The 26,879-nt window shown below is 35.5% G+C and overlaps 2 protein-coding genes across 25 annotated transcripts in view; one reads left to right on the top strand and one right to left on the bottom strand.

Moving 5' to 3' along the window:
• The window catches only part of FUBP1 (far upstream element binding protein 1), a 36,660-nt gene extending 12,936 nt beyond the window's left edge, over positions 1–23,724 (top strand). For 4 of the 16 annotated variants that reach the window (XM_088835406.1, XM_055401306.2, XM_088835411.1 and 1 more), the window contains 9 exons: positions 34–175; positions 744–904; positions 4,629–4,780; positions 4,868–4,947; positions 8,163–8,300; positions 10,531–10,605; positions 17,866–17,925; positions 18,007–18,152; positions 18,523–18,717. In XM_088835406.1, coding sequence (XP_088691532.1) covers positions 34–175; positions 744–904; positions 4,629–4,780; positions 4,868–4,947; positions 8,163–8,300; positions 10,531–10,605; positions 17,866–17,925; positions 18,007–18,152; positions 18,523–18,531 — 963 coding nt within the window. In that variant the 3' untranslated portion in view covers positions 18,532–18,717. Of the gene's footprint in view, positions 1–33; positions 176–743; positions 905–4,628; positions 4,781–4,867; positions 4,948–8,162; positions 8,301–10,530; positions 10,606–17,865; positions 17,926–18,006; positions 18,153–18,522; positions 18,718–20,768; positions 20,816–21,717 lie in introns of those variants that run through there. The other 12 variants (XM_088835413.1, XM_088835412.1, XM_088835416.1 and 9 more) reach the window with 5 other exon arrangements.
• NEXN (nexilin F-actin binding protein) overlaps positions 18,671–26,879 on the bottom strand; it is a 60,873-nt gene continuing 52,664 nt past the window's right edge. For 7 of the 9 annotated variants that reach the window (XM_055401321.2, XM_055401322.2, XM_055401316.2 and 4 more), the window contains 3 exons: positions 24,976–25,161; positions 24,364–24,718; positions 18,671–24,268 (listed from right to left, as the gene is read on the bottom strand). In XM_055401321.2, coding sequence (XP_055257296.1) covers positions 24,255–24,268; positions 24,364–24,718; positions 24,976–25,161 — 555 coding nt within the window. In that variant the 3' untranslated portion in view covers positions 18,671–24,254. Of the gene's footprint in view, positions 24,719–24,975; positions 25,162–26,879 lie in introns of all 9 variants that reach the window. The other 2 variants (XM_088835421.1, XM_055401319.2) reach the window with 1 other exon arrangement.

Here is a 26,879-nt window from a genome sequence, read left to right as displayed (position 1 = left end):
TGACTCTTCTGACTTTGTCTTTGCCCTCTTTAGGCTGGTAATCCTGGTGGACCTGGACCTGGTGGTCGAGGAAGAGGTAGAGGTCAAGGCAACTGGAACATGGGACCACCTGGTGGACTACAAGAATTTAATTTCATTGTCCCAACTGGGAAAACTGGATTAATAATAGGAAAAGGCAATGTATTTAAAACTATTAATGTGTGCTTAATAATTTAACGTTTTATCTGATTTTCTGGATGCCATTTCTGTTGCTTTTGTAGATGAATACCAGTGATTTTTCTTTGGCTGTATTTTAGTAGGAAAGTGTTCTTATGCCGATACGTAACAGCTAAAGCCTAAATGAAGGGCCTTATATGAACTTAAATCTAGAGTGGGATTTGAATCACATTGGTTTTTAGAGAATAGGATCAGCAGTTTAATTATTAGTGTAAAAAACTTTTTCTCAGCTGGAAAATGGTTTGAGTGTTTTCATTTTGCTGTTTCCTGACACATGTTTTTAAATTTTTGAATTTTTAAGTAACTGTGTTAGTTTCTCATTGCTTATAAAAGCAATTTCTTTGAACCAAGTGTTGATACGATAATTCATTTTAAGGTTGTTAAAGTGTAGAATAAATTGAAACTCCTAATTGCGTATTGGCAGATGGGATACTATTCAAAAATTCCTTAATTGTAACCAGTTCCTTTTGAATAGCTCCACTTGTATCCTATGAATCTTTAAAGAAATTACTGTGTTTTGATTTTAGGGGGTGAAACCATAAAAAGCATAAGCCAACAGTCTGGTGCAAGAATAGAACTTCAGAGAAATCCTCCACCTAATGCAGATCCTAATATGAAGTTATTTACAATTCGTGGCACTCCACAGCAAATAGACTATGCTCGGCAACTCATAGAAGAAAAGATTGGTGTGAGTATGCTTTAAACTTCCTGTTGTTAGCACAGGTTCTATTAGTTAAATAAGACGTTAATTCATACGTTCCTATAAGAAAAATGTTAATTTCTACTAAAAAATTATAGATCTGATCACATAATAGATACATATACATATAGAAAAGATTCTCCAGCAGTAAAAAAAAAAAAAAAGAGTTATATAGTTACAGGTTTTCAAAATCTTGTACTGGAGTGTGGGTAAATTAAGAAGACATTCAGTTCAGTCGCTCAGTCATGTCCGACTCTTTGCGACCCCATGAATCACAGCACGCCAGGCCTCCCTGTCCATCACCAACTCCCGGAGTTCACTCAAACTCATGTCCATCGAGTCGGTGATGCCATCCAGCTGTCTCATCCTCCGTCGTCCCCTTCTCCTCCTGCCCGCAATCCCTCCCCAGCATCAGAGTCTTTTCCAGTGAGTCAGCTCTTTGCATGAGGTAGCCACAGTATTGGAGTTTCAGCTTCAGCATCAGTCCTTCCAATGAACACCCAGAATAGAATTCCTTTAGAGTGGACTGGTTGGATCTCCTTGCAGTCCAAGGGACTCTCAAGAGTCTTCTCTAGCACCACAGTTCAAAAGCATCAATTCTTCGGCGCTCAGCTTTCTTCACCGTCCAACTCTTTCATCCATACATGACCACTGGAAAAACCATAGCCTTGACTAGATGGACCTTTGTTGGCAAAGTAATGTCTCTGCTTTTTAATATGCTGTCTAGGTTGGTCATAACTTTCCTTCCAGGGAGTAAGCGTCTTTTAATTTCATGGCTGCAGTCAGCATCCGCAGTGATTTTGGAGCCCCCCAAAAAAAGTCTGACACTGTTTCTACTGTTTCCCCATCTATTTCCCATGAAGTGATGGGACCAGATGTCATGATCTTTGTTTTCTGAATGTTGAGCTTCAAACCAACTTTTTCTTTCTCCTCTTTTACCTTCATCAAGAGACTCTTCAATTCCTCTTCACTTTCTGCCATAAGGGTGGTGTCATCTGCATATCTGAGGTTATTGATATTTCTCCCGGCAATCTTGATTCCAGCCTGTGTTTCTTCCAGCCCAGCATTCCTCATGACGTACTCTGCATTATAAGCAGGGTGACAATATACAGCCTTGACGTACTCCTTTTCCTATTTGGAACCAGTCTGTTTTTCCATGTCCAGTTCTAACTGTTGCTTCCTGACTTTGAATTATAACATTAGGGTTAGTAGAGGGTTGTGAAAAATACTAAAAGGTATAGATAGTTAACCAGAAGTCACTATTGATTAAGGACTTACTTGGTGATTGTTACTATTTGCTTCCTATTTATTAAGGGCAACCTTGTTGAGGCAAAAAAGAATCAGATGCCTGCCCCCTCATTAAAGTAGAACTCTACATTATCCTATTATTCTATTTCTTAGACTAGCTCCAGACAGTCATCTAGGGGAATTTGGAATGTAGACAGCTTGTGTGGTTTACATTTCGACATATAACATATAGTTGTAGTTCAGAATGTCTGCAGTAGCGCCCAGTGTCTAATTTTAGAAATGTTCCAGGTAGTCCTGATGCCTAACCAAGTTTGAAAATAATGAGGAAATAGTGCTTTCAGTTCAGTCGCTCAGTCGTGTCCAACTCGTTGCAGCCCAATGGACTGCAGCACTCCAGGCCTCCCTGTCCATCACCAACTCCTACAGTTTATTCAAATTCATGTCCATTGAGTCGGTGATGCCATCCAGCCATCTTATTTTCTGTCATCCCCTTCTCCCACTTTTAACCTTTCCTGGCATCAGGGTCTTTTCCAGTGAGTCAGTTCTTCCCATCAGGTGGCAAAACTCCATCAAAGTATTGGAGTTTCAGCTTCAGCATCAGTCCTTCCAAAAAATATTCAGGACTGATTTCGTTTAAGGTGGACTGGTTGGATCTCCTTGCAGTCCAAGGAACTCTCAAAAGTCTTCTCCAACACCACAGTTCAAAAGCATCAATTCTTCTGTGCTCAGCTTTCTTTATAGTCCAACGCTAACATCCATACATGACTACTGGAAAAGCCATAGCCTTGACTAGACGGACCTTTGTTGGCAAAGTAATGTCTCTGCTTTTTAATATGCTATCTATGTTGGTCATAACTTTTCTTCCAAGGAGCAAGCGTCATTTAATTTAATGGCTGAAGTCACACATCTGCAGTGGTTTTGGAGCCCCCAAAATACTGCTTTACTATGTTTTACTATGAAGAATTAACATATTGTGAGGGAGCTGTTTAATTTACTACTAATTAGAATATCTTAGGAAAATTCTCCTTAATGTTTGCCATGCTCTGAATGAGGTGTTTCTCCGTGCTTAGGAAAACAAAAATAGATGTAGAAAAGACACTTAAGAATACCTTAAAAATATACACAAATATTCTAAGTTCTCTAATAAGGAAAATAAGTGTAATTGTTCAAAAACATGAGGAAAATAATTGTTGGACTCAGTGATGGCAAGAATTGATGCCAGAAGAATGATTAGTGCACCTTGGTTTTGGATTTTGCTATCATTAGCAAAATTAGGATTGCATTTGAATTGATGGACATACAAGACAGGTTGTTCTGGAAAAGCAATTAAGAACATGGACTCCTGAGTCAGGCTATCTGGGTTCAAAATACTCTCAATCATTCACTGACTGCGTGATCTTGGAGGAAGATATTTACACTTTTTTTGCCTCTCATTCTTCTGAAAGTGAGGATAATTATACCTGCCTTATAGGGTTATAGGGATGAAATGTTTGAAGTATATGTGTGTATCACTTAAAAGGGTGCCTACCGTATGAAAATGTTGCTGCTTTTTTTCCAGTAATCTTTTTTTTTTTTTACTCTTTGGAAAGGATAGGTTATGGCTAATAGAAGTGAGAGATAATGTTAATAAAGGGATTTTAAAAATCTTGAAGTCTAGCTTTATTTTGAGAAAATTGACAACCAAATATAGATTAAGCATTTTTGTACAAATTGTCACATGGTGAGTACTAACAGTATTTTATTTTAGAGCAGGTGAATCTAGTGGTCCTTACAAGTTGGATTATCAAAAGAGAATCAGCTAAGCATTATTAATTATGCTGTAACATGAAATGCATATGAAATAGTCTGTGACTTATTAAATCAATTAAAAGGGAATCTTTGTTGTATTTAGAAAATTATGGTAAAGGGTAAGGGAGAAAATGATCTTAAATTATTGATTCAAATGGAGTTCAGTGACAGAAGGGCTAGGAGGAGGGCTACTTTGTTGAAGAAGAACTTGCTAAATATTGGTTTAGTATTCATTATTGGTAAAGTATTCAACAGCCATTTCACTATGTTGTTAAGATATTTCTCTGATTAATGTTAGTAGAGTAGATGTAGAGTTGATGCAGAGAGAGAAGAGATACAGGAAAGAACTTGATGTTTGGTAAGCTTCCATGATTAAGATGATAAAGGAATAGTAAAAGTAAGAATTATACAAAGAAAGGGAAATAATGGAAAAGGGAGTAGTCTGAAAAGAGTAGAAGATAAAGGAAATGTATAAGGTCTTTGCTAATACTGTTAATTTGAATTAATTTTACATGTCTCATTAATGTGGTAGAATTAGATTTTTGCAGCATGGATAAGGAATGGAGGAAAAACATAAATTTTAGACTGCAGGTAGGTAAAGGGGTAGAATTGAAAGGTCATTTGACCTTTGAAATGTTTAACCTTTATTGTCTTTGTGATTTTTGTCTTTTTGCAGGGCCCAGTAAATCCTTTAGGGCCACCTGTACCCCATGGGCCCCATGGTGTCCCTGGCCCCCATGGGCCTCCTGGGCCTCCTGGACCAGGAACTCCAATGGGACCATATAACCCTGCACCTTATAATCCAGGACCGCCTGGCCCCGCTCCTCAGTAAGTTTTGAGTTTTGCTCTTGGCTTTTCTTCAAAGATTACAGATTTTGGTAAATTGTATTTTTAAATTGATTTCTGTCTTTTCAGTGGCCCTCCAGCCCCTTATGCTCCCCAAGGGTGGGGAAATGCATATCCACATTGGCAGCAACAAGCCCCTCCGGATCCAGGTAAATGATGATTATCATTTGGGTATAATCTGTTTTTGCTTGCCACTCGTGTTACATTCATTAGGTGTTCTAGTGTTGATTCTATATTGTGTGCATTCTCTGTACTTGTTTCACTCCTTCAGCAGGAGTGTTCGATTCTGGTTCTACCATAGCAAATAAGACTGTTGTGAATATGGTGTGTTTTCATGAGTCTTTTTCTACCTTCATTTGGCTTTCTCTGTTTCTGAAATGATACAGCTGAATGCTAAAAGCCAAAGCTATAGGAAGAAGTACACTGTTAGGTTTTAGATGCTCGTGCCATCAAATATATTGTCTGTTAATTGTGACATTATCCTTGAAAGAATAATGTACATTTGTTTACAAAATTAACAAAATTAGTCCATTGAAATGTTTAATACTGGCATTAAATTCATAGATTCTCAAATAAGATATGCAAGTTGTCTATTTTAGTATTCCTGATATGATAACTTCACATATTAGTAAAAGTCAGGCCTGTATTAAAGATCTGCATGTTGAAACTCTTAAAATTCATTTAGATAAAGATTTTTTTCTGTTCAGATACGGATTTATGCATTTGTCACATTTTACCCTATTCTTGAATCTTTTCCTACCCTGTAGTTTTCTTTCCATTATGGTCAAAGAGGGAATTCATTGAAACCAGTAATTTTTATGATCCTTTTTTCTCACCTACTATGTGCCTTTTCACTGGAGTAGTTTCAAGGAAGGTACAGAATTAAGGATTCCTTTTCATACTAGTGCATATATGTATATGTATATATATTTTTTAAAACAGCTAAATTGATTTGAATAAAATTGTTTTAGTGAACTTTATTAAACATTTCTGGTATTTGAGAGTGGTCCTATATTTTAACATACCTTAATTTCATAGGAGGTATGCCTTTTGTAACTCGGTAAAGAATCTACCTGCAATGCAGGAGACCTGGGTTCAATCCCTGGGTCAGGAACATCCGCTGGAGAAGGGAGTGGCAACCCAGTCCACTATTCTTGCCTGGAGAATGCCATGGACAGAGGAGCCTGGTGGACTACAGTCCATGGGGTTACATAGAGTCAGGCACTACAGAGTCACACACACTTTCGCTTTCACTTTTCATGCTCTTTGGAATGATAAGAGGTATGCTTTTTGGAATATGATGATACAATATGACAGCAAATAACCTCAACTCTCACACATTTAAGAAGTGTGCTGACATCTGAGTAATGAATTTACATTCTTTAGCAGAAGAGGGTACTTAAAGTGTTAGCAATACTGTGCTATTAATAGAAGGACTTATCAGAAGAAAGGTCAAATACGATTTATTGTATAATAGTCTAAAAGTTAGTCTTTAAAGAATGGAAGAACTTTTCTTTCCCTCTTATAAGCTAAGGTGTGATGTTATTAAGCTGAGGAATCACACCACTGAAGAGACTGAGAAAATTACGGGGTAGATTTATATTGGTTAACTGGAATCTGTAGGATTGCACCTATTTGGGTGCTCTGTTCAGGTAAGTAGTACGATTGAAAGAAATAATGGAAATGAGACGTGGTCTCTGACCAATACAACATCGTAAAGCACTTATTCTCAAAAAAAAAATGTAGCTCCTCATACTCTTTATGCCTAGAACAGTTGATGTCCTTGTATGAGGCCATCCCCTTGAAGTGAGAGTTGCTAATGAAGACCAAATATCAAAAATTATATGTAACTTTATTTTCTGTTCATTCAAGCTACTGAAAAAAAAAAAAGATGGTTTATATGTTTGAATATCTCTGTATCGAAAGTAAAAGCTTATCTTCCTTTGCTTTTTTAAAAAAAGAAGTGGTCTCTGTATCACAATCTCGTTTTCCCACTTGGAGTAGTGGTGAAGTCACCACTCCTAAGAACTGGTATTACTGAATGTGGCTTTCAGCAGTACCTTTGGGAAAGAAGTTACTTACCCATTTAGCTAAAAGATAGCATCTAGGGTTAGATATTGCTTGTAAAACCAAAATATTTTATTTAAATGAAACTGATTTTGTGTTAAAATACCCTGGTATTTTAATGTAGGCCTGTATTGACAATAAAGTCAGTATTCTCTGAATTAAGTCTTCCTATAAAAAATCAATGGATTATGAAAGATTTGTGTAGTAAGTCCCATAACTGACTTCAGAAGGTAAGAGACTTGAATAAGTCCTATTCTTACAACTTACTAATTATGGGATAACAAGCAAGTTTTGAACTGTTCTAAGTCTGTTTTATCTATAAAATGATGAATGAATATTATATTGAATGAATTTAGTCAGTCCTCGGTATGTAGTAGTTATATGTGTAGACTGGTTTTCATATAGATATAGGCCGGTTAAGGAAATTACCAGGATTTTTCTTGAGGATACAAACTAATAGATATAGCATCCTATGATACTCCCAAGTATAAAAATCAGTAAGAGGATTTCTTTTTCTGACTGAATAGTCCCACACTGTTAATGCATCAGTTTTTTATGAAGAATTGAGTGCGGGTCAGTCAAGTGCAGAGGAAGCGTAACATGCTGAAAGGCCCAGATATGGGCATGATGACTTGAAAAATACAGCCAGTTTCTGTGTTCAGACCTTGAGTGTTGGAAACATACCAACAGCAGGGAAAGGCTGGAAAGGAAAGTATAAGCCAGGGTGTCCAAATATCTTGGTAAAAACATTGAATGATATGTGGTCCTTAAAGGTTTTATTAGTCCTAAAGACACCAGGAAATAAAGAATTTCAAATAGGACAGTGACATCAAATTTATCTTTTAGGATAATTACTGGAATATGATGAGATGAAATACACTAATCTCGATTTCTTTTTCCAAGATTTTTTAATTGGCTCTTCATTGAAAGAAGATAGGACAGTTTTAAAATAATTGCTTCTTGTACGGGCTAGTCCCTGGAAATTCTTCATAAGGACTGTTGTGCTTGAGGCAATCCTGGTTTAGGAAAACCACACAGGGTGGTTTGAGACAAAGCACTGGATTTGAAACCAAAAGATCTTCATTCCTATCCCAACTCTGCCACAAGCTAGTTTTCCAGGAACTTATCTGAGCCTCACTTTTCTAAAATAAAAGATAATTATGGCAGTAAAAATAATAGAAGAATTTGGAAGTTTCCACCTACTATTTTTTAATGTCCAGTTAACTTTGAGTTCTGTTTATTTGCTAGAGAGGGGTGTGTGTGTGATTAACTGATGTATAACTTTTGTTTATTCTAGCTAAAACAGGAACAGATCCAAATTCAGCAGCTTGGGCTGCTTATTATGCTCACTATTATCAGCAACAAGCACAGCCACCACCTGCAGCTCCTGCTGGTGCACCAACTACAACCCAAACCAATGGACAAGGTAACTATGGTAACTAAAGAATTTATTTTTTATATAGAAATGAAAACTTGTGTTTGGAATTATATATGAAGTACATCAGTGTATAATACCCCCATACTTATAATACTCAGTTAATAGCTTAAGTAAGTAGCCTTCGCTTTTTAAAAACAAGTTACTCTGAGATAACTATTAAACCAATAAAAGTTGTAAGATACATTACCGAGAATACCCAGATAACCTAACTGTTAAATGTGTATCTCCCCCATTTGTTCCATTACCCTATCTATGTGTCCATATCTACTGTCATGATTCTTTTTCAGAATCATTAAGACCAAAGTGTAGACTTAATGGCCCATTACTCTTAAGTACTCTTTTCTGTGTTTCTCAAAAAATATATAACCATCACACAGCATTCAAAATCAGTTAATTAGCATTGATACATTTTATCATCCCAAGTCATAGCCCTTACTCCATTTCACCAATTATTCCAACAATTTCTCACCAGTCAAAAATAATTCCTATCTTTTTCTTTCAAAAGACCTTTTGTGAGATGCTTATGGGTCAACCATAGGTCCCTTCAACCTTTTCTCATGAAGATGAGGTCATGATCGGGGTTCCTGCTTACATACAATATGGCAAGAATACTGCAAAAAAATGAATGAGGTCTGCCAAGGTCTTATAAAATCACCGTTTTTCTCTTTGAAATTAATATTGTCTAGAAAGCAGCAGGAGAGTTATAGTGTGATTATACCACTGTTCTATTCTCTTTTTGGCAGGACAAGTGGGATAATTTTATTGTTTTCCTTAAAGACACAGTAGAAGTTTTACAGTTCAGTTTGATTAGACGTGATTTATAATTTTAACTTTTTTAAAACAAATGAGAATAGAAATAAAGAACTAGTACAAATTATAAAACTACTAGAGCAAAGAGAAATTAGCTTTCTGATCAAAACAACGCCACAGCTAAACTTCCTTAGAAAACTTTCTAAGATTTCTCAGCTAAACTTAGGATTCTGTTCTCATTGAAGGCCTTAGCCTTCATTGATAGTACCTGCTGCTGCTGCTGCTAAGTCACGTCAGTCGTGTCCGACTCTGTGTGACCCCATAGACAGAAGCCCACCAGGCTCCCCTGTCCCTGGGATTCTCGAGGCAAGAACACTGGAGTGGGTTGCCTTTTCCTTCTCCAATGTGTGAAAGTGGAAAGTGAAAAGTGAAAGCGAAGTCGCTCAGTCATGTCCGACCCTTAGTGACCCCATGGACTGCAGCCTACCAGGCTCCTCCATCCATGGGATTTTCTAGGCAAGAGTACTGGAGTGGCTTGCCATTGCCTTCTCCATGATAGTACCTACCTAATTCAATTACAAATATGATAATTTCTACTTCCATCATTTTCTACATTAGGTGGTATTTTACTGTAAGAAAATTTCATTTTCTTTCTGTTTATTTCTTTATGTCAGTATGGATTTAGTAGGTTATATTTTAAACTTGCCCAGATTGCCCTAGGATTGGCCAGTCAGGGGCACCTTCAAGATGGCTCCTGTATTATTTTGACATGCCTGTCATTTCAAGATGGCTCCTGTATTCTTTTGACACGCCTGTCATTTCTATAAGCACTTTCCTGCTTTCTTGCACAATAAGATGCTTACTTTGTGCTTTTGGAGCTTCAGCCCTTGAATTAACCATTTTTCCAAGGAGCCCTGATTTTTTTTAGTAGATGATGATATTTAGAAGCTAAATAGTTGTGTTCATTGCCACTGAGGTGTTACTGCTACTAGCTCCATCCAGTGTGCAGAGCTAGGAGATGAATTTACATGCATGCGTACCTACATACATATCAAAATACATAAATATCCATTTGTGTATATATTTTTTAAACTGTACGTTCATATACCCTGCAATTCTATTCTAAGACTTTAAAGTTTTTTCCTAGCTTTTTTGTTTTCCATGCTTAAGATGGTGAAAGACCTGGTATCTTCAGTGTGTTTTCTTATTTGACCAGTGAATTTACTTAAATGCTCAGTATAACTACTCTTCTAAGTAGATAGACCATCTCTCTGCCCACTATCTCTGTTACCCCAGAATCCTGGGTGGGTCTTTGGCACCAACAAGGATGCCAGTACCACACAGCATTTCCCTCCCCTCATTCCCCATGACAGAATACTCCCAGCTCCTCTCACATACACAAAAACAACCCCAGCAGGGCCAAAATTGCCTTCTAAAAGCCTTAATAATAATTTTTTTTATGTTTTTCTTGAATAAGGAGATCAGCAGAATCCAGCTCCAGCTGGACAGGTTGATTATACCAAGGCTTGGGAAGAGTACTACAAGAAAATGGGTATGTTCTACATTTCATTTTTTATGTGTTTTGTTAAATTAAAGTATTCAGTAAATACCATGCTAAAAGGTTAAAGGTTTTGATAAAAAGCATGTTTTTTCCATGGTTTTAGTACCTTGGACTTCTTTCATCCAATAATTTAAAATCTTGACATGTAGAAGGATACATTCCAAAATCACAACTCTAAGAAGTGTCATGGTCATTACAAATCATTGTTTAAATTGTGGTTAAGAAATTTTTTTATTTCTTAGCACATTTATCAGCCACTTACTAATTGAAACTAAAATATAGAGCACAAAGCAAAAATTGGTTGTGTTTAATGTTATTTTTTGCTGCAAAATAAACAGATGCAGAAGTAACCTATGGTGATAAAGGAAGTTAATTAAATAACATTTACATATATGAAAAAGGAAACAGTCACCTAGAATTGCTGTCTTCATTCAATAAACATAGAACGTGTATTACCTGCTAAGCATAGAAATAGATGCTGAGAATGTGATTGTGGGCATAACACCTAGGAGTCCTGCCCCTCTGGGTTATTATATTCTAATGGAGAGTACAGTTAATAAAAATACTTTGCAAATATATTATTGCAAACTCGTGCGAGTGAGAACTACAGTTGTTCCCCGCCCCCTTACCCATGGGGGATATGTTCTAAGTACTTCCCCGCATGGATTCCTGAAAGTGCAGATCGTCCTGAGCTCTATATATGTACTAAGCTTTTTTCCTATTATAAGGTTTATTAATCAGGCACAGTAAGAGCACATTAATAAAATAGAACAATTATAGTATATTGAATGAAAGTGAACATAAATGGCCTCTCTCTCAAAATACCTTGTCCAAATTTAATGCCTTGTCCAAATTTAGCCAACCATGTGTCACACACCATAACTATGTGTCACACACTGTAGCCATAACTTGGATTTTGAGGAGTGATTGGAAAACTTCGATGAATTTTTTTCTGCCACAGTTTAATAGATTTGTTCTTCCTGTAGATCTTAGCTACCTCAGCATACAATTTTTGTCTTATTAAATAGATAACTTTTTACCTTTTCACTTAAAGGAAAAGCCTTCTTTTTGGCATACCCTATTGCCTGCATCACTCCTCTTGCACTTTAGGGCCATTATTAAGTAAAATAAAGGTTACTTGGACACACAAGCACTGCAATACCAGGACAGTCAATATTATATAAACAAGGTGGCTACTGAGTGACTAATGGGTGGGATATACCGGGTAAAGGGACAGCATGAGATTCCACCTTGCCATTCAGGATGATGTGCAGTCTAAAACTTATGAATTGTTCATTTAATATTTTCAGGTCACGGTTGACCTTAGGTCACTTCACTGCTGAAAACTAAACCATGGATGGGGGTGGGGGGGGCTACTGTCTGTTCACTGACACATGTACGGATTGGGAAACAAGTCACACACTGCAGAGTGGTGGAACCAGACTTTGGAACTGTTAAGAAGGCCCAAGTTCCAAACCTGTCTCTTAAGTTTGCATTTTTCAGGGACCATTTCAAATCCAATGATGTACTTCTGGATAGATCTGGCTGTTTATCGGATGCTTATTCTCTTAGTCATTTAAAATTAAATGACAAACAAGCTAATCATATAAACTTGCCCATCCTGCACTGATACTGAAAGTATCTATAGGTGATAGGTTTATCATAACAGTCTACTTGTGATTGATTCTCAGTGTAAATTTCAGGGTTATTTGCCAAAGAATGTTTGCCATTTTTCACAGAAAAAAATTTCCAGAGTGGTGATTCTATTAATCTTTATGTAAAAGTACATAAAACTGGTGTTAAGAATGTTTTACACAGCTAATTTGTGTTTTAAAAAAAAGAAATTTCTCATGTTAGAAAGGCTTTCCAGAAAAGTCATGCTATATGTTATTCCTGAGGTTGTAACAAATTCATTAATATATGTTTTTGTGACCCAGCTTATCTCAGGCCGACCTACAACAACTAAAATTCTGCAGAAAGAAATTTTAAAAATACTTTAAGACAGAATACTGTAATCAAGGTGATCACACAATTTATTGCCCAAATTGGGATACTGTTGAGAATAACTGGGAATGTTATTAGTAATCATTCCTTAACAACATAGTGGTCATGACCTGGGGTCACTCTAGCTTTTATGAAGTAGCGTCATTACTAAAGGTTAAAGAGTTGTTATTTTTACAGTGGGCAGTATGCTTTATATGATCCCTACATTAATATTGAAATTGGGTAAAAACAAACCCTGTTGGTAGAGTTAGGTATTTAATAAATGCACGTTTTATTCACCCAAAATGTGTTGTATAATCTGCAGGGTCTAACCATTCAAATCTTTATTTTTAAGGGTAGACATTTCACTTTGCCTTTTTAAAAGTTGTTTGTGTTCTTTTCCCTGCTGACTGCTGTATAAAATTGTAATTATAGAGGTAGTCTGCTGGTCTGCCTTGAAACCTTTGTGGGAAAAGGTGGTATAGAAATAACTTAAAACACTATGTTTGACTGAAGATCCTCCTTAACCCTTGCCTTCTTTTCACTTGTTAGTTTTCTGTAGCACTGCAAGTATAAGCTGTTAATTTTATGAGCAAAATGAACTGGTTGAATGATTCCCCTTAAATGTAAATCTTAAATAGATGTTGCTGCTGCTGCTAAGTTACTTCAGTTGTGTCTGACTCTGTGTGACCCCATAGACGGAAGCCCACCAGGCTCCCCCCATCCCTGGGATTCTCCAGGCAAGAACACTGGAGTGGGTTGCCATTTCCTTCTCCAATGCATGAATGCATGCTAAGGTGCTTCAGTTGTGTCCGACTCTGTGCGACCCCATGGACAGCAGCCCACCAGGCTCCTCTGTCCCCGGGATTCTCTTGGCAAGAACACTGGAGTGGGTTGCCATTTCCTTCTCCCTTAATGATAGCTATTTTCCCTGTGGAAGTTTTCTTTTGTTTTGGATTTTATTTTGGTATATGATTGATTGCTTAACCACTTTGATTTCTTCTAAGTGCTTGTCCTTAAGACCTTTTTCCGTTCCGTTCCGTCGCTCAGTCGTGTCTGACTCTTTGCGACCCCGTGGACTGTAGCCTACCAGGCTTCTCCATCCATGGGATTCTCCAGGAAAGAATACTGGAGTGGGTTACCATTTCCTTCTCCAGGGGATCTTCCCGACCCAGGGATCGAACCCGGGTCTCCCGCATTGGAGGCAGACGCTTTAACCTCTGAGCCACCAGGGAAGCCCAAGACCTTTTTAGGATAGCTACAAATAAGAGACCTTAAAGGATGAAGCTAATCAGTTGAATCCTTGATGTTGTTAAATGGGAGGGAAAGAAAAGAGTACTAGAATACCAGGGAGAGACAATGATCTTTAATCTCCAAGTCAACTCCCTTATTTGCTGAGATTTTTACTCTTCCAAGTGGCAGAGGTAGGATTTCCTAGGACTCTGGATGTCCTGATTTCCATCCAGTGTCCTTGTCACCATACTAGAACTGTCCCAGACTTGAAGTCTTCTCAGCTTTTTCTGTTAAGAAAATCTCCAATAACACTGTAGATTTTTTCAGTTTGCTTATTAGTAAATAGATCTCTGTTGAAAACAGATGGGTTGTTTTTAAATTCGTTTTCTAAGACAATTCTAAATTACCTGCAATTAGCACAAAGAAAACTAAGGAGAGAAATTCTTAAAGATGAGATTCTTGAGGGTTAATGAAAGAAACTAAGAAATTCATATTGCTGCCATATAAGGAATGGCAGTAACCTGGATGTGTGTGCTTTTGAAGCTAGAACGAAAGGAAACTTTTCTAAGAAGTAAACTCCCTAAAGAGAAATAGGACTTCAAAATAAAGGAAGTTTCTATTTGAAAGAGAGTAAGTGATGCCATTTTGGGTAAGTTTGACTTCAGGGAGCCCCTTTTAATGTTAAGCACTGATACGGTGAACTCTGAACCCTTTATGATACCTTAAACCTTTAAAAGAGCCAGGAGAGAGTGGTTGTGGGAAAGATAAAGGTGTCTGAGGATGGAATCTATTCAAACAGAACTCTCTCTTAGGCTGTAATGGAATGTTGCATGTGAACTCTAGGGTGGTAAGTCTTATCTCTGGAATGAAATGAAATTAAGACTTCATACATTGTCAAGTTATATATAAATGTTAAGTAATGTTCTACTGAAGTATAAACTAAACCGTCTCATGTCAAAACAGTTTTTGAACTGAGACAAAGAATAAAGGAAACAAGTTAAGTACATGCCTTTCCAAAGGGCAGGAGGCTAGAGGAAGAGCCAAAACATAAACAGATTAGATGGGAAAAGTTCTTTCCCTACTTTTCAGCTGAGCAGAAAAAATCACATTTGTTCTTCATACAGGAGTGGGATGAGTTTTTCTATGGATGCTTTCAAGATTGGAGTGTCAGATGTTGATGACTTAACCACGTGTTTATGTTTCTTGGAGTTTAACATGTTTACTTTCAGGTTTCCACAGGAATATTTGGGCAGTGTTTTTTCAGTGAACATTTGAGTTTGATATTTTCTTGATATGTCTCCATGATACTGTAGTTTTTTCCCCCTCTAAAAATGAGTATCTTTTAATGAGGTTTAGTTACATTTTTAAACCTGAAGTGGACGTTGTTGTTGCCTTAAATAAATTTGGCCTCAAGTCAGAAGGCTTTCCAGTGGGCAGTTTGTTTTTTAGAAAAAAAATTGGTTTTTTATTCTTAGTACCAGGATATTTGGCAGTTGTCTAAATACTGAAATTGGTGTTAGATTTACTTGAATTGTGTCTCATAAAATCAAAATATTAAATTCATTTCCTAAAAAGAGTATGGAAAATGAAAGTGTGATGATTTTGTTAAGAGAATATAGGATTTCTCTGTGCTGCTACCTGTATAAGTAGGGGGAGTTTCTTATGTTTTTTAAGTCATACATCTTCAATTTTTATTTCCTCAGTTGCTTTTATTCTTTAACCAGTTTTGTGATGGTGATAGACTATTTTCTAAAACTGCCTTGCTGGCACATCTAACAAACATAAAGCTGCTTTCTCTGAGTATTTTTTGTCTGACTGTCATAACTTCATAAAGCCAAATGAATTACACACTAAATAAAATTCTGTTCAAATATAGGACTTAAGTAGGAAAAATTATGTTCTTTTTCTTCCCAACTTCTGATTTTTTTAATACCTTCAGAAAATTGGAAAACCAGTACAGCGAACACCCATATGTATATTTTCTGTCCAGATTCACCATTTTCAAAAAGTTTGTCATATGTACTTTGTGTGTATATATACTTGTTTTGGTGCCAGAGCCATTTTAAAGTAAGTTGCAAGCTGTTGCTCTAAATAAATTGTTAATAATGTTTAAGTTTCCCTGGTTGTCAGAAAACAATGCCTTGTAACTGCTTGTATGTGAGAAATGGGGTTGTTATTATGTTTTGTTTTTTTTTTAATGCAAAGCCCATTCAAGTTTCATGTGTTACATTTGATTATGTCTCTATTTAGTCTCTTAATTCAGGAAGGTCACCTAGAAAAAAGACCTGTTTCTGAAAGCTGTTGAGCTTTGTGTTTCATTTATTTTGTTGCTTAGAACCTCTTCAGTAGTGATTATTCTTTATGTCCTGCATCAGGTTATTTTTAATAAAATTGTTATCATTTGAGCATAGCATATTAAAACTTTAAATATCTTATTAGAAGATATCTTGAAGATTAGTGTTATTCATAGTTTCAGTTCAGTTCAGTTCAGTTCAGTTCAGTCGCTCAGTCGTGTCCGACTCTCCGCGACCCCATGAATCACAGCACGCCAGGCCTCCCTGTCCATCACCAACTCCCGGAGTTCACTCAAACTCATGTCCATCGAGTCGGTGATGCCATCCAGCCATCTCATTCTCCGTCGTCCCCTTCTCCTCCCGCCCCCAACCTTTCCCAGCATCAGAGTCTTTTCCAGTGAGTCAACTCGTCGCATGAGGTGGCCAAAGTATTGCAGTTTCAGCTTTAGCATCAGTCCCTCCAATGAACATCCAGGATTGATCTCCTCTAGAATGGACTGGTTGGATCTCCTTGCAGTCTAAGGGACTCTCAAGAGTCTTCTCCAACACCACAGTTCAAAAGCATCGATTCTTCGGCGATCAGCCTTCTTCACAGTCCAACTCTCACATCCATACATGACCACGGGAAAAACCATTGCCTTGACTAGACGGACCTTGGTTGGCAAAGTAATGTCTCTGCTTTTTAATATACTATCAAGGTTGGTCATAACTTTCCTTCCAAGGAGCAAGCGTCTTTTAATTTCATGGCTGCAATCAGCATCTGCAGTGATTTTGGAGCCAAAAAAAACGAAGTCTGACACTGTTTCCACTGTTTTTCCATCTATTTCCCATGAAGTGATGGGACCAGATGCCATGATCTTTGTTTTCTGAATGTTGAGCTTCAAGCCAACCTTTTCACTCTCCTCTTTCACTTTCATCAAGAGGCTTTTGAGTTCCTCTTCACTTTCTGCCATAAGGGTAGTGTCATCTGCATATCTGAGGTTATTGATATTTCTCCCGGCAATCTTGATTCCAGCTTGTGCTTCTTCCAGCCCAGCGTTCCTCATGATGTACTCTGCATATAAGTTAAATAAGCAAGGTGACAATATACAACCTTGACGTACACCTTTTCCTATTTGGAACCAGTCTGTTGTTCCATGTCCAGTTCTAACAGTTGCTTCCTGACCTGCATACAGGTTTCTCAAGAGGCAGGTCAGGTGGTCTGGGATTCCCATCTCTATTCATAGTTTATAGGTTACTAATCTGGAAACAACAAATCTTGGCCAGATCTTAAAATAATAGCTTTTAACTGGGTTTTTGTATCTCGGGAAATATTCTTTCTCTTCATTGAAGATTTTCATTTTATTTTAAAACTTGCAGTATAACAAATCGGAATGGAGAAGAAAACTACAAAAAATAATGGTCCATTCATTTCCCCAGCATAGCCATTGGGGAACCGTGGACTGCATGTTTCAGACTCAATTTAGAATATGAATAGCTTATAAAAACTGTAACTGAATCAAGAAACTATGTAGATAGTTTTGTTTTTTATTAAAGAGTAATGCCAAAGAACTGAAAGTTATGATAGTATGGCAAAAAGAAACTGAAGAGCATTTTGATTTTTTAATTACAGAGTAGTTTTTGACACTAAGGAATATTAAAAGTAGAACAGGAGCAATTCTGACCCTCTGTGCTTTTGTCTTTATAACCTGTACTTACAGTGGATATAATTTTGTATTAAAATTTAGGGGGTTTTTTTTAGGTCAACAAGGGCAGACACAAGATTATTCAAAGGCTTGGGAGGAATATTACAAGAAGCAAGGTATTGTTTTTATTAGAAATGAGATTCTTTGGGGCTTTTCATTGTCGTTACAGCAACAAAGTTGTTCTGTTTTCTCAAAAGGTCAAGCAGTTCCTGCTCCTACTGGTGCTCCACCAGGTGGTCAGCCAGATTATAGTGCAGCCTGGGCTGAGTACTACAGACAACAAGCAGCCTACTATGCCCAAACAAGTCCCCAGGGAATGCCACAGCATCCTCCAGCACCTCAGGTATAATAAATTTGCTAATGTGTTGATTTCAACTTCAGTCATGTTCTATGCATGTTTACTATTGTCTGGGATTCTGTTTGCCTTTTAAATTTTTATCTGGCAAAACTATAAATGAAGTACTGTGGTATATTGTTTGGGTTTTTGTTTGTTTTTTATAATGCTTTCTGGCATCTGAGTGCTGAATATTTCTATAATGCCTTTGATTTTAAAAATAAACTTTTTTCCCCCAGGGATTTGCAAATCATGCAAGAAGCCACCACCATTTTTATTAACCAGTTTTTCTTTCTTAGAGGATTCACTCCTGAGTTAGCTCCATTTAAAGGATTTTCTTTAACTTTTTGTGTATTTCTTATGTATCTCTTCTGCACAGGGCCAATAATAAGAAGTGGACAATACAGTATTTGCTTCATTGTGTGGGGGAAAAAAACCTTTGTTAAATATATGGATGCAGACGGCTTGATGAAGATCTTAATTTTGTTTTTGGTTTAAATAGTGTTTTTCCTTTCTTTCTTTCTTCCTTTCTTTTTTCTTTTTTTTGAAAATGTACAAAATATCTATCACTACTGATAGGAGGTTAATATTTCTGTGTAGAAATGAAAATTGGTTTGTTTTTAGTATTTAGTGTAGATGTACACATTCCAGCAAATGTATTTGCAACTATTATGTGGTTAATGCTTTGTGATATAAATGTACTTTTTTCAATGTATACTTTCACTTTTAAAATGCCTGTTTTGTGCTTTACAATAAATGATATGAAACCTCCTGTGTCGGTAAGTTGGATATGTGGGTATTTAAAGAATTCATAATTTCATAGTAATGATAAATTAAGATACATATACACAAATATATAAGCTTTCCCCATGAAATATTAATTTGAGTTTTTAAACACTGGCATGTTTTCTTCCCCCTTGCAGTATAGTAGTAGATTGGAAGATCTTTTCCATTTATTGTATTTGGCTGTTTTCAGCACAAGTAATCCTGATGTCTTCATTTTTTTCCTTCTGTTTGATTAAAAACTGCATGTGTGTACAATGATCTTTTGGCATACTTCCATTGCATTAACAGTGAAATTTCCTTTTATACATGACCACTGTTTTCAGACCTGTACTGCTGCTATAACAGTTAACCTTTCTGTTTTTAATTTGATAATTACTTGATTTCCAAGACTGTTTCAGCATAACTAATTTTAAACAGTTTTCAGATAGTAAATATGAGTAGTCTATAATAAGAACAGTTTTTTTTTTTTCATGTAAAGGAGCTCTTGCAAGGTATGCAATATTAGTGTGTTTCTTTTTAAATGTAGGGTAGAAAAAGTGAATAGTATGCAAAAAGTATAGCTACAGTGCATCTGCCATTGAAACATTATTGCGGTATGAAAATGTTTGAGCTATTTTTTTTTCTTTTTTTTTTCTTTTTGCAGTATAGATAAGCTTTGTTTTGTAAATGCACAAGTCCAATCATTGAATCAACTTAATTTTTTTATGTACTTGAAGTCATTTTATTACTCTATAACACTCATGCTGAAGTTCTGATATTTTGTTGAAATCCATTGTTTTACTCTTTGCATATTTGTTGGCTCTTTGCATATTAATATATTAGACTACATGCAAATACAGTCTGTCTTGCCATTGTCTGTTGAAGTGCAGGTTTGATCCAGCCAGTATAGAACTAGCTCTGTAGGGGTGAGGAGGACTGTGCTGTGTATCATCCTTGATTGTGTTCCTTCAAGGAGCATTGCACTGTAAGTACATCAGAATGACAAATTGATGAACTGCAACAGTATCTTTTTGTCAATGTTCCACATAATGCAAATGCCGTACTTTGTTTGAATATTATGTTGGAATACAGTGCTTATATCTTGGAAACCATAACTGCTTCTTAATTTAACATAGAATATTCATAGGTCTGTATTTTTTTTTAAGTGAGCTTAATGGGTAAGTATTTTTGATATGCTTTAGCTATAGCTAAAGAAAACTCATCATTAACAAAGTTGAATAGTATTACTCATTGGTGCTCCTAAGATATATTGCTTTTCAGTGTAAAATAATGCATATCTTGTATATTAATATGAAAGACTTGAAATGTATCAGACAGGGTGGTTTTCAGTTTGCAAATATTAAGCAATGTAGTGGTTTTAATACCATTTCCTAAATATATATACTAGTTCTTTCATTGGTAGGGGAGCACCATTTGTTGTTCTGAATATACTATAAAAGGAAGATGTACAGGACATAAATGTTGAGATTATAGGGTAGAAAATGGCGGTACAGTTCATTGTAGATATTTTGAAATGTGTTTGACTATCTTACAGCCTAGAGTGACTTCTTCCCTTGCCCTTATTTAGATATGGATATGTAGTTCTAGCTTGAAGTTTTAATAGTTAAGGAGTTATCTGTTTAAGAGTAGGGTATTGATGTGAACAGTTTCAGTATTTTGCATGATACTGTTTTACAGATGACCTTTTAGGAAAGTGGTGCATTTATTAATTAAACTGAAGAGATAGTTTTCAGTTGGATTCAGTATCATAACTCACAAATTGGAGGCTGTTGATTTTGATTCATTTAAGGTTTAAAATCTTTATTAATTGCAAACAGTGCAATTATTTATACTTCACAGTGCCTTCCCAGACCTTCCACCTTAGGTTCTGCTGCAAAAAGCAACAGGTAAGCACAACCTAAGGACATATATAAATAAATATTTCAGTACATTAATGTTGTCCCTGTGAGGTTTTTGTGGTTGTGTATTCAAAAGCAATCTGCTACTGCTTCCCCAAAATGTATTTTGTTATTTATTGCTACCATTTCAGTGGAAAGTCTGTAAGTTGTTCAAACAACTGTTTACTTTTCTAGGTGATGTTTTTATTTTGATTTTTCTTTTTATTAAAACAAGAAAATGATGAGTAGATTGCTGCTGTAATTAAACTACATCCAAACTTTTTATAATCTTTTCCCTAATTTAGAAAAATTGTTAGAATTTTAAAAGGAAAGTTACATAGTTTTCAAGATTTAGGAGATCATTTGGTCAGAAACTTCAACAGCCTTCACAGTCTGTTTATGATTGACAAGACATTTTCTTTGCCCTCCAAAGCTATGGAGTCTTTACTTTTTTTCTTGATCTTGAACTATAGCAATTCAGTAAGGACGTGATGGGTCAGAGTTTTATTATGACCTTTTTTTCTTAAGACAACTCAGTTTTCCTAACTCTTATTTATGTACACCGAAAGAAATACTGGCAGTATGTTTGATAAAAGGCATGTGCATCAGTGAAATGTTAACTGTATAGCAAATAACCTTTCATAATCTGTAGAGCAACCAATATTTTTCTGATTTATAATACTTTAATAACTTGACGCTGCATTTATTTTTTTTGCCAGTTTTAAATGTTTGTGTGTTCTTGTAGATAATTTTAACTGGTAAATATTTTGAGTTAAGATGAATGTATTAAAGCAGCATCATATCAGTTTTGTTTATTCAGTTTCTAAAATGTGCTGATCCTTTTAAAACTCCTGCTTATCTTTGCAACAAAGAAAAATATTCAAAAATACTGCCTTCATTTTCACACACAGTGCTGAAGATGCTGCAAGCACCAAATCATAGCTCATAAAATCAGGTCCTGAGATAGTTACCCATAAAGAGGAATCCTTTGAGTGTATGCCATTGGTGAGCCGATGAGCATGGACCATAGAAGGGCTCAATGTAGAAGGTAAAATTGGCAAATCGTAACTGAGAAAAATGAAATGTTTTCCCATACGTAATATGATACAGGGTGTACTGTACCTGCTTTTTATCACTTTTCATTTTAAAGTGCTATTCACTTGATCTTAAATGTTCCATGAAATGTTAAATTTTGAAAGTTATATAGTTATTGCACCACATTTATGTGTGTGTATATGTGTTTTAAGTCAATGTTAAAATTGATAATATAAAGGAGCTCTTTGAACCTTAAGAGCTTGTCAAGTTTTGCTTAGTTGTAGTTTGCATTTTTATAAAAAAATACATATGAATGCTAATAGATATTGGGGCATTGTTTCTATCTCATGAGAATTTTTTTATTCATTAGCATAAGCCTTCATTGATACTGCAGGCATTTTTTAAATGGCGCTAATCTTAACCTTGAAATAAATGGAAAGCAGAAAAGGTGAGCCAGTTGATTTGAATGCAGTGGTGTTAGGAGTGGTAGAGACAATGTTTGGCTTGAAATTGATTTATTTAGCACTTAAACTTGACAACATGTTTTTTGTTTTTAAGATTTCATAGTGGTGATAATTAGAATTCTTACAGTTTGATGTTTCTCTTAAAAATGGGAAGTATACTTTTATTTTTAATAAATGAAAATGGTTTTAATACTAAAATTAGTGATTTAATACTAGTTGTTTATGAGCATTGTAAAATATATTCTTAGACAAATACCTGAGTAGTTAACTTACAGGAGTGGGTTTGTGTAGGAGTAAACAATACCTTAAGAGGAAGATAGGAATATATTCAGAAGTGATAATGTTTGTTTGAATACTCTTGCCAGGAGAACCACTTCTACCTGCAAAGTTACGTTCTTTAGAATAAGGTTGTAGAAATTACTAGTTAATAAAGATGTCTTTTTATTTTCTGAAAATTCTGCCTCACTTTAAAATGTATTTTAACAATACCTAAAGATAATTTTGATTCTGAAAATAACCTTATTTTTTGTTTAGTCACGTGAGTTTTCTTGCCACAGTATAAACTTCTGAGGGATTTTTTTTAATTGGTGCTTTTAAGAAAGCAAATGAGTCCCAGGATTTTATTTTCTTCAGTGATACCCCTTATAGGAACTCATAAATGTATTTGCACATATATATATTTTTTCTTATGCATGCTCAATGCATTTCGTCCTGAGAAAAGTGTTCTCTACAGAAACTACCCGTGTAAAAAGAAGATTGGCTTAAAATGGCTACTGTGATGGGAACAGTGTCTTAGGGAGATGCAGCTTGGACTTGAGGTAAATTGAATACTTTACAAACTGTGGTTTAGTTTGTTTTAATACCATTGTATGTAAAGGGGTACGTGATTGCTGTAATTTTGTATTGATTATGGTTTTCTCAATAAAAAAAATAAATGTACATTGGTGAATATTATAAAGGAGTATTTGTCTCTTTTCTTAAATACAGAAGTGACTTTATTATGGGTTTACATTGTAAAATTAAATTGTTTTCCAGAAAACTAAAATATAAAACAACTTGATAATAGAACATGATAGCTAATTATGTACAAACTCACTTTAAAAACTCAAAATTGATGATTGTGCCATTTTTCCCTACATCTAATTAATTCTCTTAGATCCGAAAATCTTTGATTATGTTTTCTCCTGCATGAACTATTAATACAAAGTTTTCTCATTAAAATATAATTTGCTCAGGAAAGTCACAACATAAATTTGCTTTTTATAAGCTTGAATATATATTACACAGATTTGAAAAATACATGTTTGATATTCCCAACATTCCGTATTAGGCAGTGGTATCCATCAGATTTGCTCTGGCAGTTGTTTCTTATAAGTCTTAATTTTTGTTTTGTTTTGTTTTGTGTTCTCTCTGCATAGAGGGAGAAATGACAACCCTTCCCCCTCATCTCTCTGCTCCAGAAAGACTTTGAAACTACAACAACCAAAATGATACACTGCTGAGGGGAAAAGCCCACTTAAATTGATAGGTTCCAAATTCACTAACTCATCTATTTCAGGCTAATTTTAGGTGTGACTAGTTCATAAATGATAATCTTTTCATGCAAAATGTGTCCTGTTTATAATTTCTTTAAAACTTAATTGCTGTAAACATGAAAAATACACAGCGTTTGTAATAGGTTCTAATAGAATAATTGAGTAAATTCCCCCCTTTTCCCATTAAATTACACATTAACTTACACTGCATAATGGGGTGATGAATCTGGTGCTCTTTTGGAAAGGAAAAAGGTATGTTTTAGATGAGCTTGTTTTTTGAAGACTGTTAGGGAAAGGAATAAGAAGTCAACATAGTGGCACTTCCAGTTTCCTTTTTTGGCCCCGCCACAGAAAAGATGGATGTAGTAAGAAAGTCGGAGAGAGAGGGTGTGTTCCAGGGAGAGGGAAGGGGACCTAGTAGTCGTCAGCTAAAAAAGAGAAGAAGAAAAATGATTTTTTTTTCCCAGAAAAAATTTTTTAAATAGAATGAAAGTTCTAGATTCAAAGAGTGATTAATTCTTACTTTCAATGGTAAGAATACAGGTACTAGCTGCAGATCCTTTGCTGTTCACTGCTTTACACATATACTCTCCTTCGTCTTCTGGGAAAGTTTCTGGTAAATAAAGGCAATAAGTTTCTCCTCTTTCAATATATTGATAGTCTTCTCCATCCTGCAATATTTCTCCTTCAAACCACCATGTAATTTCTGGTTTGGGTTCTCCTGTTACTTTAACAGTAAATCTAACTGGCTCACTGTCTACAACCGATGTGTTTCTTAGAGGCTTCTTAAACCACGGAGCTCCTGATCTGGTTTGCTCTTCATCTTCAATAGTAGATCCATTCATGGTACCCTCTTCTTCCTCCTCCTCTTCTCTTTTCTGTATTAAAATAAGTGCATTCAGGTTGGCATTTATACTGCAGTCGTGTTTTCAGGACAGTGATTTAGTAATAGAATTTGGAGGTAGATATATTTTCCCCCAAAGTAAAGAACATGTAAGTGCTTACTATCAAGTGTGTTTTACATTAACATTTCACTGATTTGAAAGCTATTAAAATTATTTTTAATCCCTCCTCTTAAGTTTCATTGTTTTTCAGAAATCATCTTTGGAAAAGAAAGGATATGAAAGCCTGCTACCTTTTGTAGTGCTGCATCAATTTCCTTTTGTTCAAACTGCATGCGTAGTAACTTTTGCTCTTCAATTCTTCTTTGTTCTTCTTCTTCTCTTGCTTTAGCCATACGTTCAAATCTAGCTTTCATATTCACTTTATGAGTAAATGGAGCCTCACTTTTTTTTGCAGGCTTAATATCAACATCTTCCTCCTTTACAAAAAGGGGCCAAGAATAAGAACTGTTTACTTTCTAAAAACCATCAAGAACTAAAATGTTAATAGTTTCGAAGATGCCTAGGCACAAGATAATTAACATGTTTGGGTTTTGGTACTTAGTACACTGCAGACTATCCCCCAGTTTAGGAAAGTTGAAAGTTCACTTGTGAAATACTCTTTTTAACAGTTGTCATTGTTCTCCCAGTGTAAATATCACACATTGTCTCTCGAGTCCTGGTGTGTTTTATTTGCCCAACCAAATCTCAGTGCTTGTTAGTATAGTACTGAGTAACAGAAAAGGATGAGGAAATCATACACTATTAACTATTACTAAAATACTTTGATAAGAGTCTCCACATAACTCTTTACCCTACTACATAGTACAGAAATGCAATTTTGTTATTTCCCATTTCATGATATCTTCCTCACCCTTTTTTGTTCATAACTGAGATGAATTCCATCCAGTAAATAATTATCGATAAGCAATGGCAAGAATGTTTACAGGTAGGATAAAATAGGAAGACAACTGTTGAAAGAGGCAATGATGGAAACTTGAGAAAACTGAGGAAATACAGTTCTGAGTCAATTTATTTAGGGGTAAGAGTTGGAAGCCATGAAAATAAAGGGGTAACGTGAGAGTAGAATTTGAACTGTCAGGTAGTGCATCTGTAAAACCAATTTGGTGATGAGAAGGTCACTCACTGATCTTTGAGAGCAGTTTTAGTAGAATGGGGTCTTGTGAGTACAGTTAACCCATGGTTTCAAAAATACCCTGGTTGTAGTTGACTCTTGGTCTCTAAACTACTTAGACTCTTGTGAGTTTATCTGGAAATCTCACCATTTGTATTTCAAAGTACTATGAGGAAATTACTTCCAGATACCCTATGCTACCAAATAAAATTTTGAAATAAGCTATAAAATAATTGTATAAGAAAAATATTGGTTCGTCGATGTTTTATAGTTTGAAGTGTTGCACCACAGCTCCAATGAATGTAGAAGTTAAAAGTAAGACTGTTTTCCTGGTTCTCCTGAATCCAGTTTTTATTTGATACTGGAAAATGCTAGGATATCAGACATAATTAGAGATTTGATGGGTAAATTCTATTGTTCATGCCATTATTTAGCCTTCAGTTGATAAACATACCAGACTACCATTATTGCTAATGAATTTTATTGATTGTTTCTTGTTATATTGAAAAGATAGGGTAAAAAATACATGTTAAACAATGGTCTTGCTTGTTTAACAAGCAAACTAATAACTGCAGTTTTATCTCAACAGACTCTTACGAAACTTACGTGGGAAAAAAAATGGACCTCTTTGTTCACACTGAATATTTAATGTTATTCTTTGCTTAACAAATCTTCAAGATAGTATATTTCAGCAAGTATAACAACTACTATTCTGACTAAATCCCTCCCACTTAATAACTTGCCTTCTAGATTATTTTATAAAAGTTTGTGTAAACTCATAAATTTTACTTATGTAGTTACCTAAAACCTGCCTTTAGAAAATAAATTTAAGTAAAAGTTAACTGAAAGTTTATGGACAGTCTTAACAGTTATTAAATACAGTTGCCTTTCCTTGAATCCCTGTAAAGCCAGGTTAGAAGTTTTAAGAGGAAATGGATCTACCGAGAATTAGGTTATAAATGGAATGATCTTTCTTTAGGTACATTCTTAGTAGGGCGTTGGTACTCCCAGCATGTGGATATT

Source organism: Moschus berezovskii, chromosome 4 (assembly GCF_049115385.1).
Source record: "Moschus berezovskii isolate FMDL1 chromosome 4, NW_MosBer_1.0, whole genome shotgun sequence".
In the NCBI taxonomy this organism is placed as follows: Eukaryota; Metazoa; Chordata; class Mammalia; order Artiodactyla; family Moschidae; genus Moschus; species Moschus berezovskii.
Note: the sequence above shows the minus strand (reverse complement) of the source record. Positions and strands in the feature narration are given on the sequence as shown.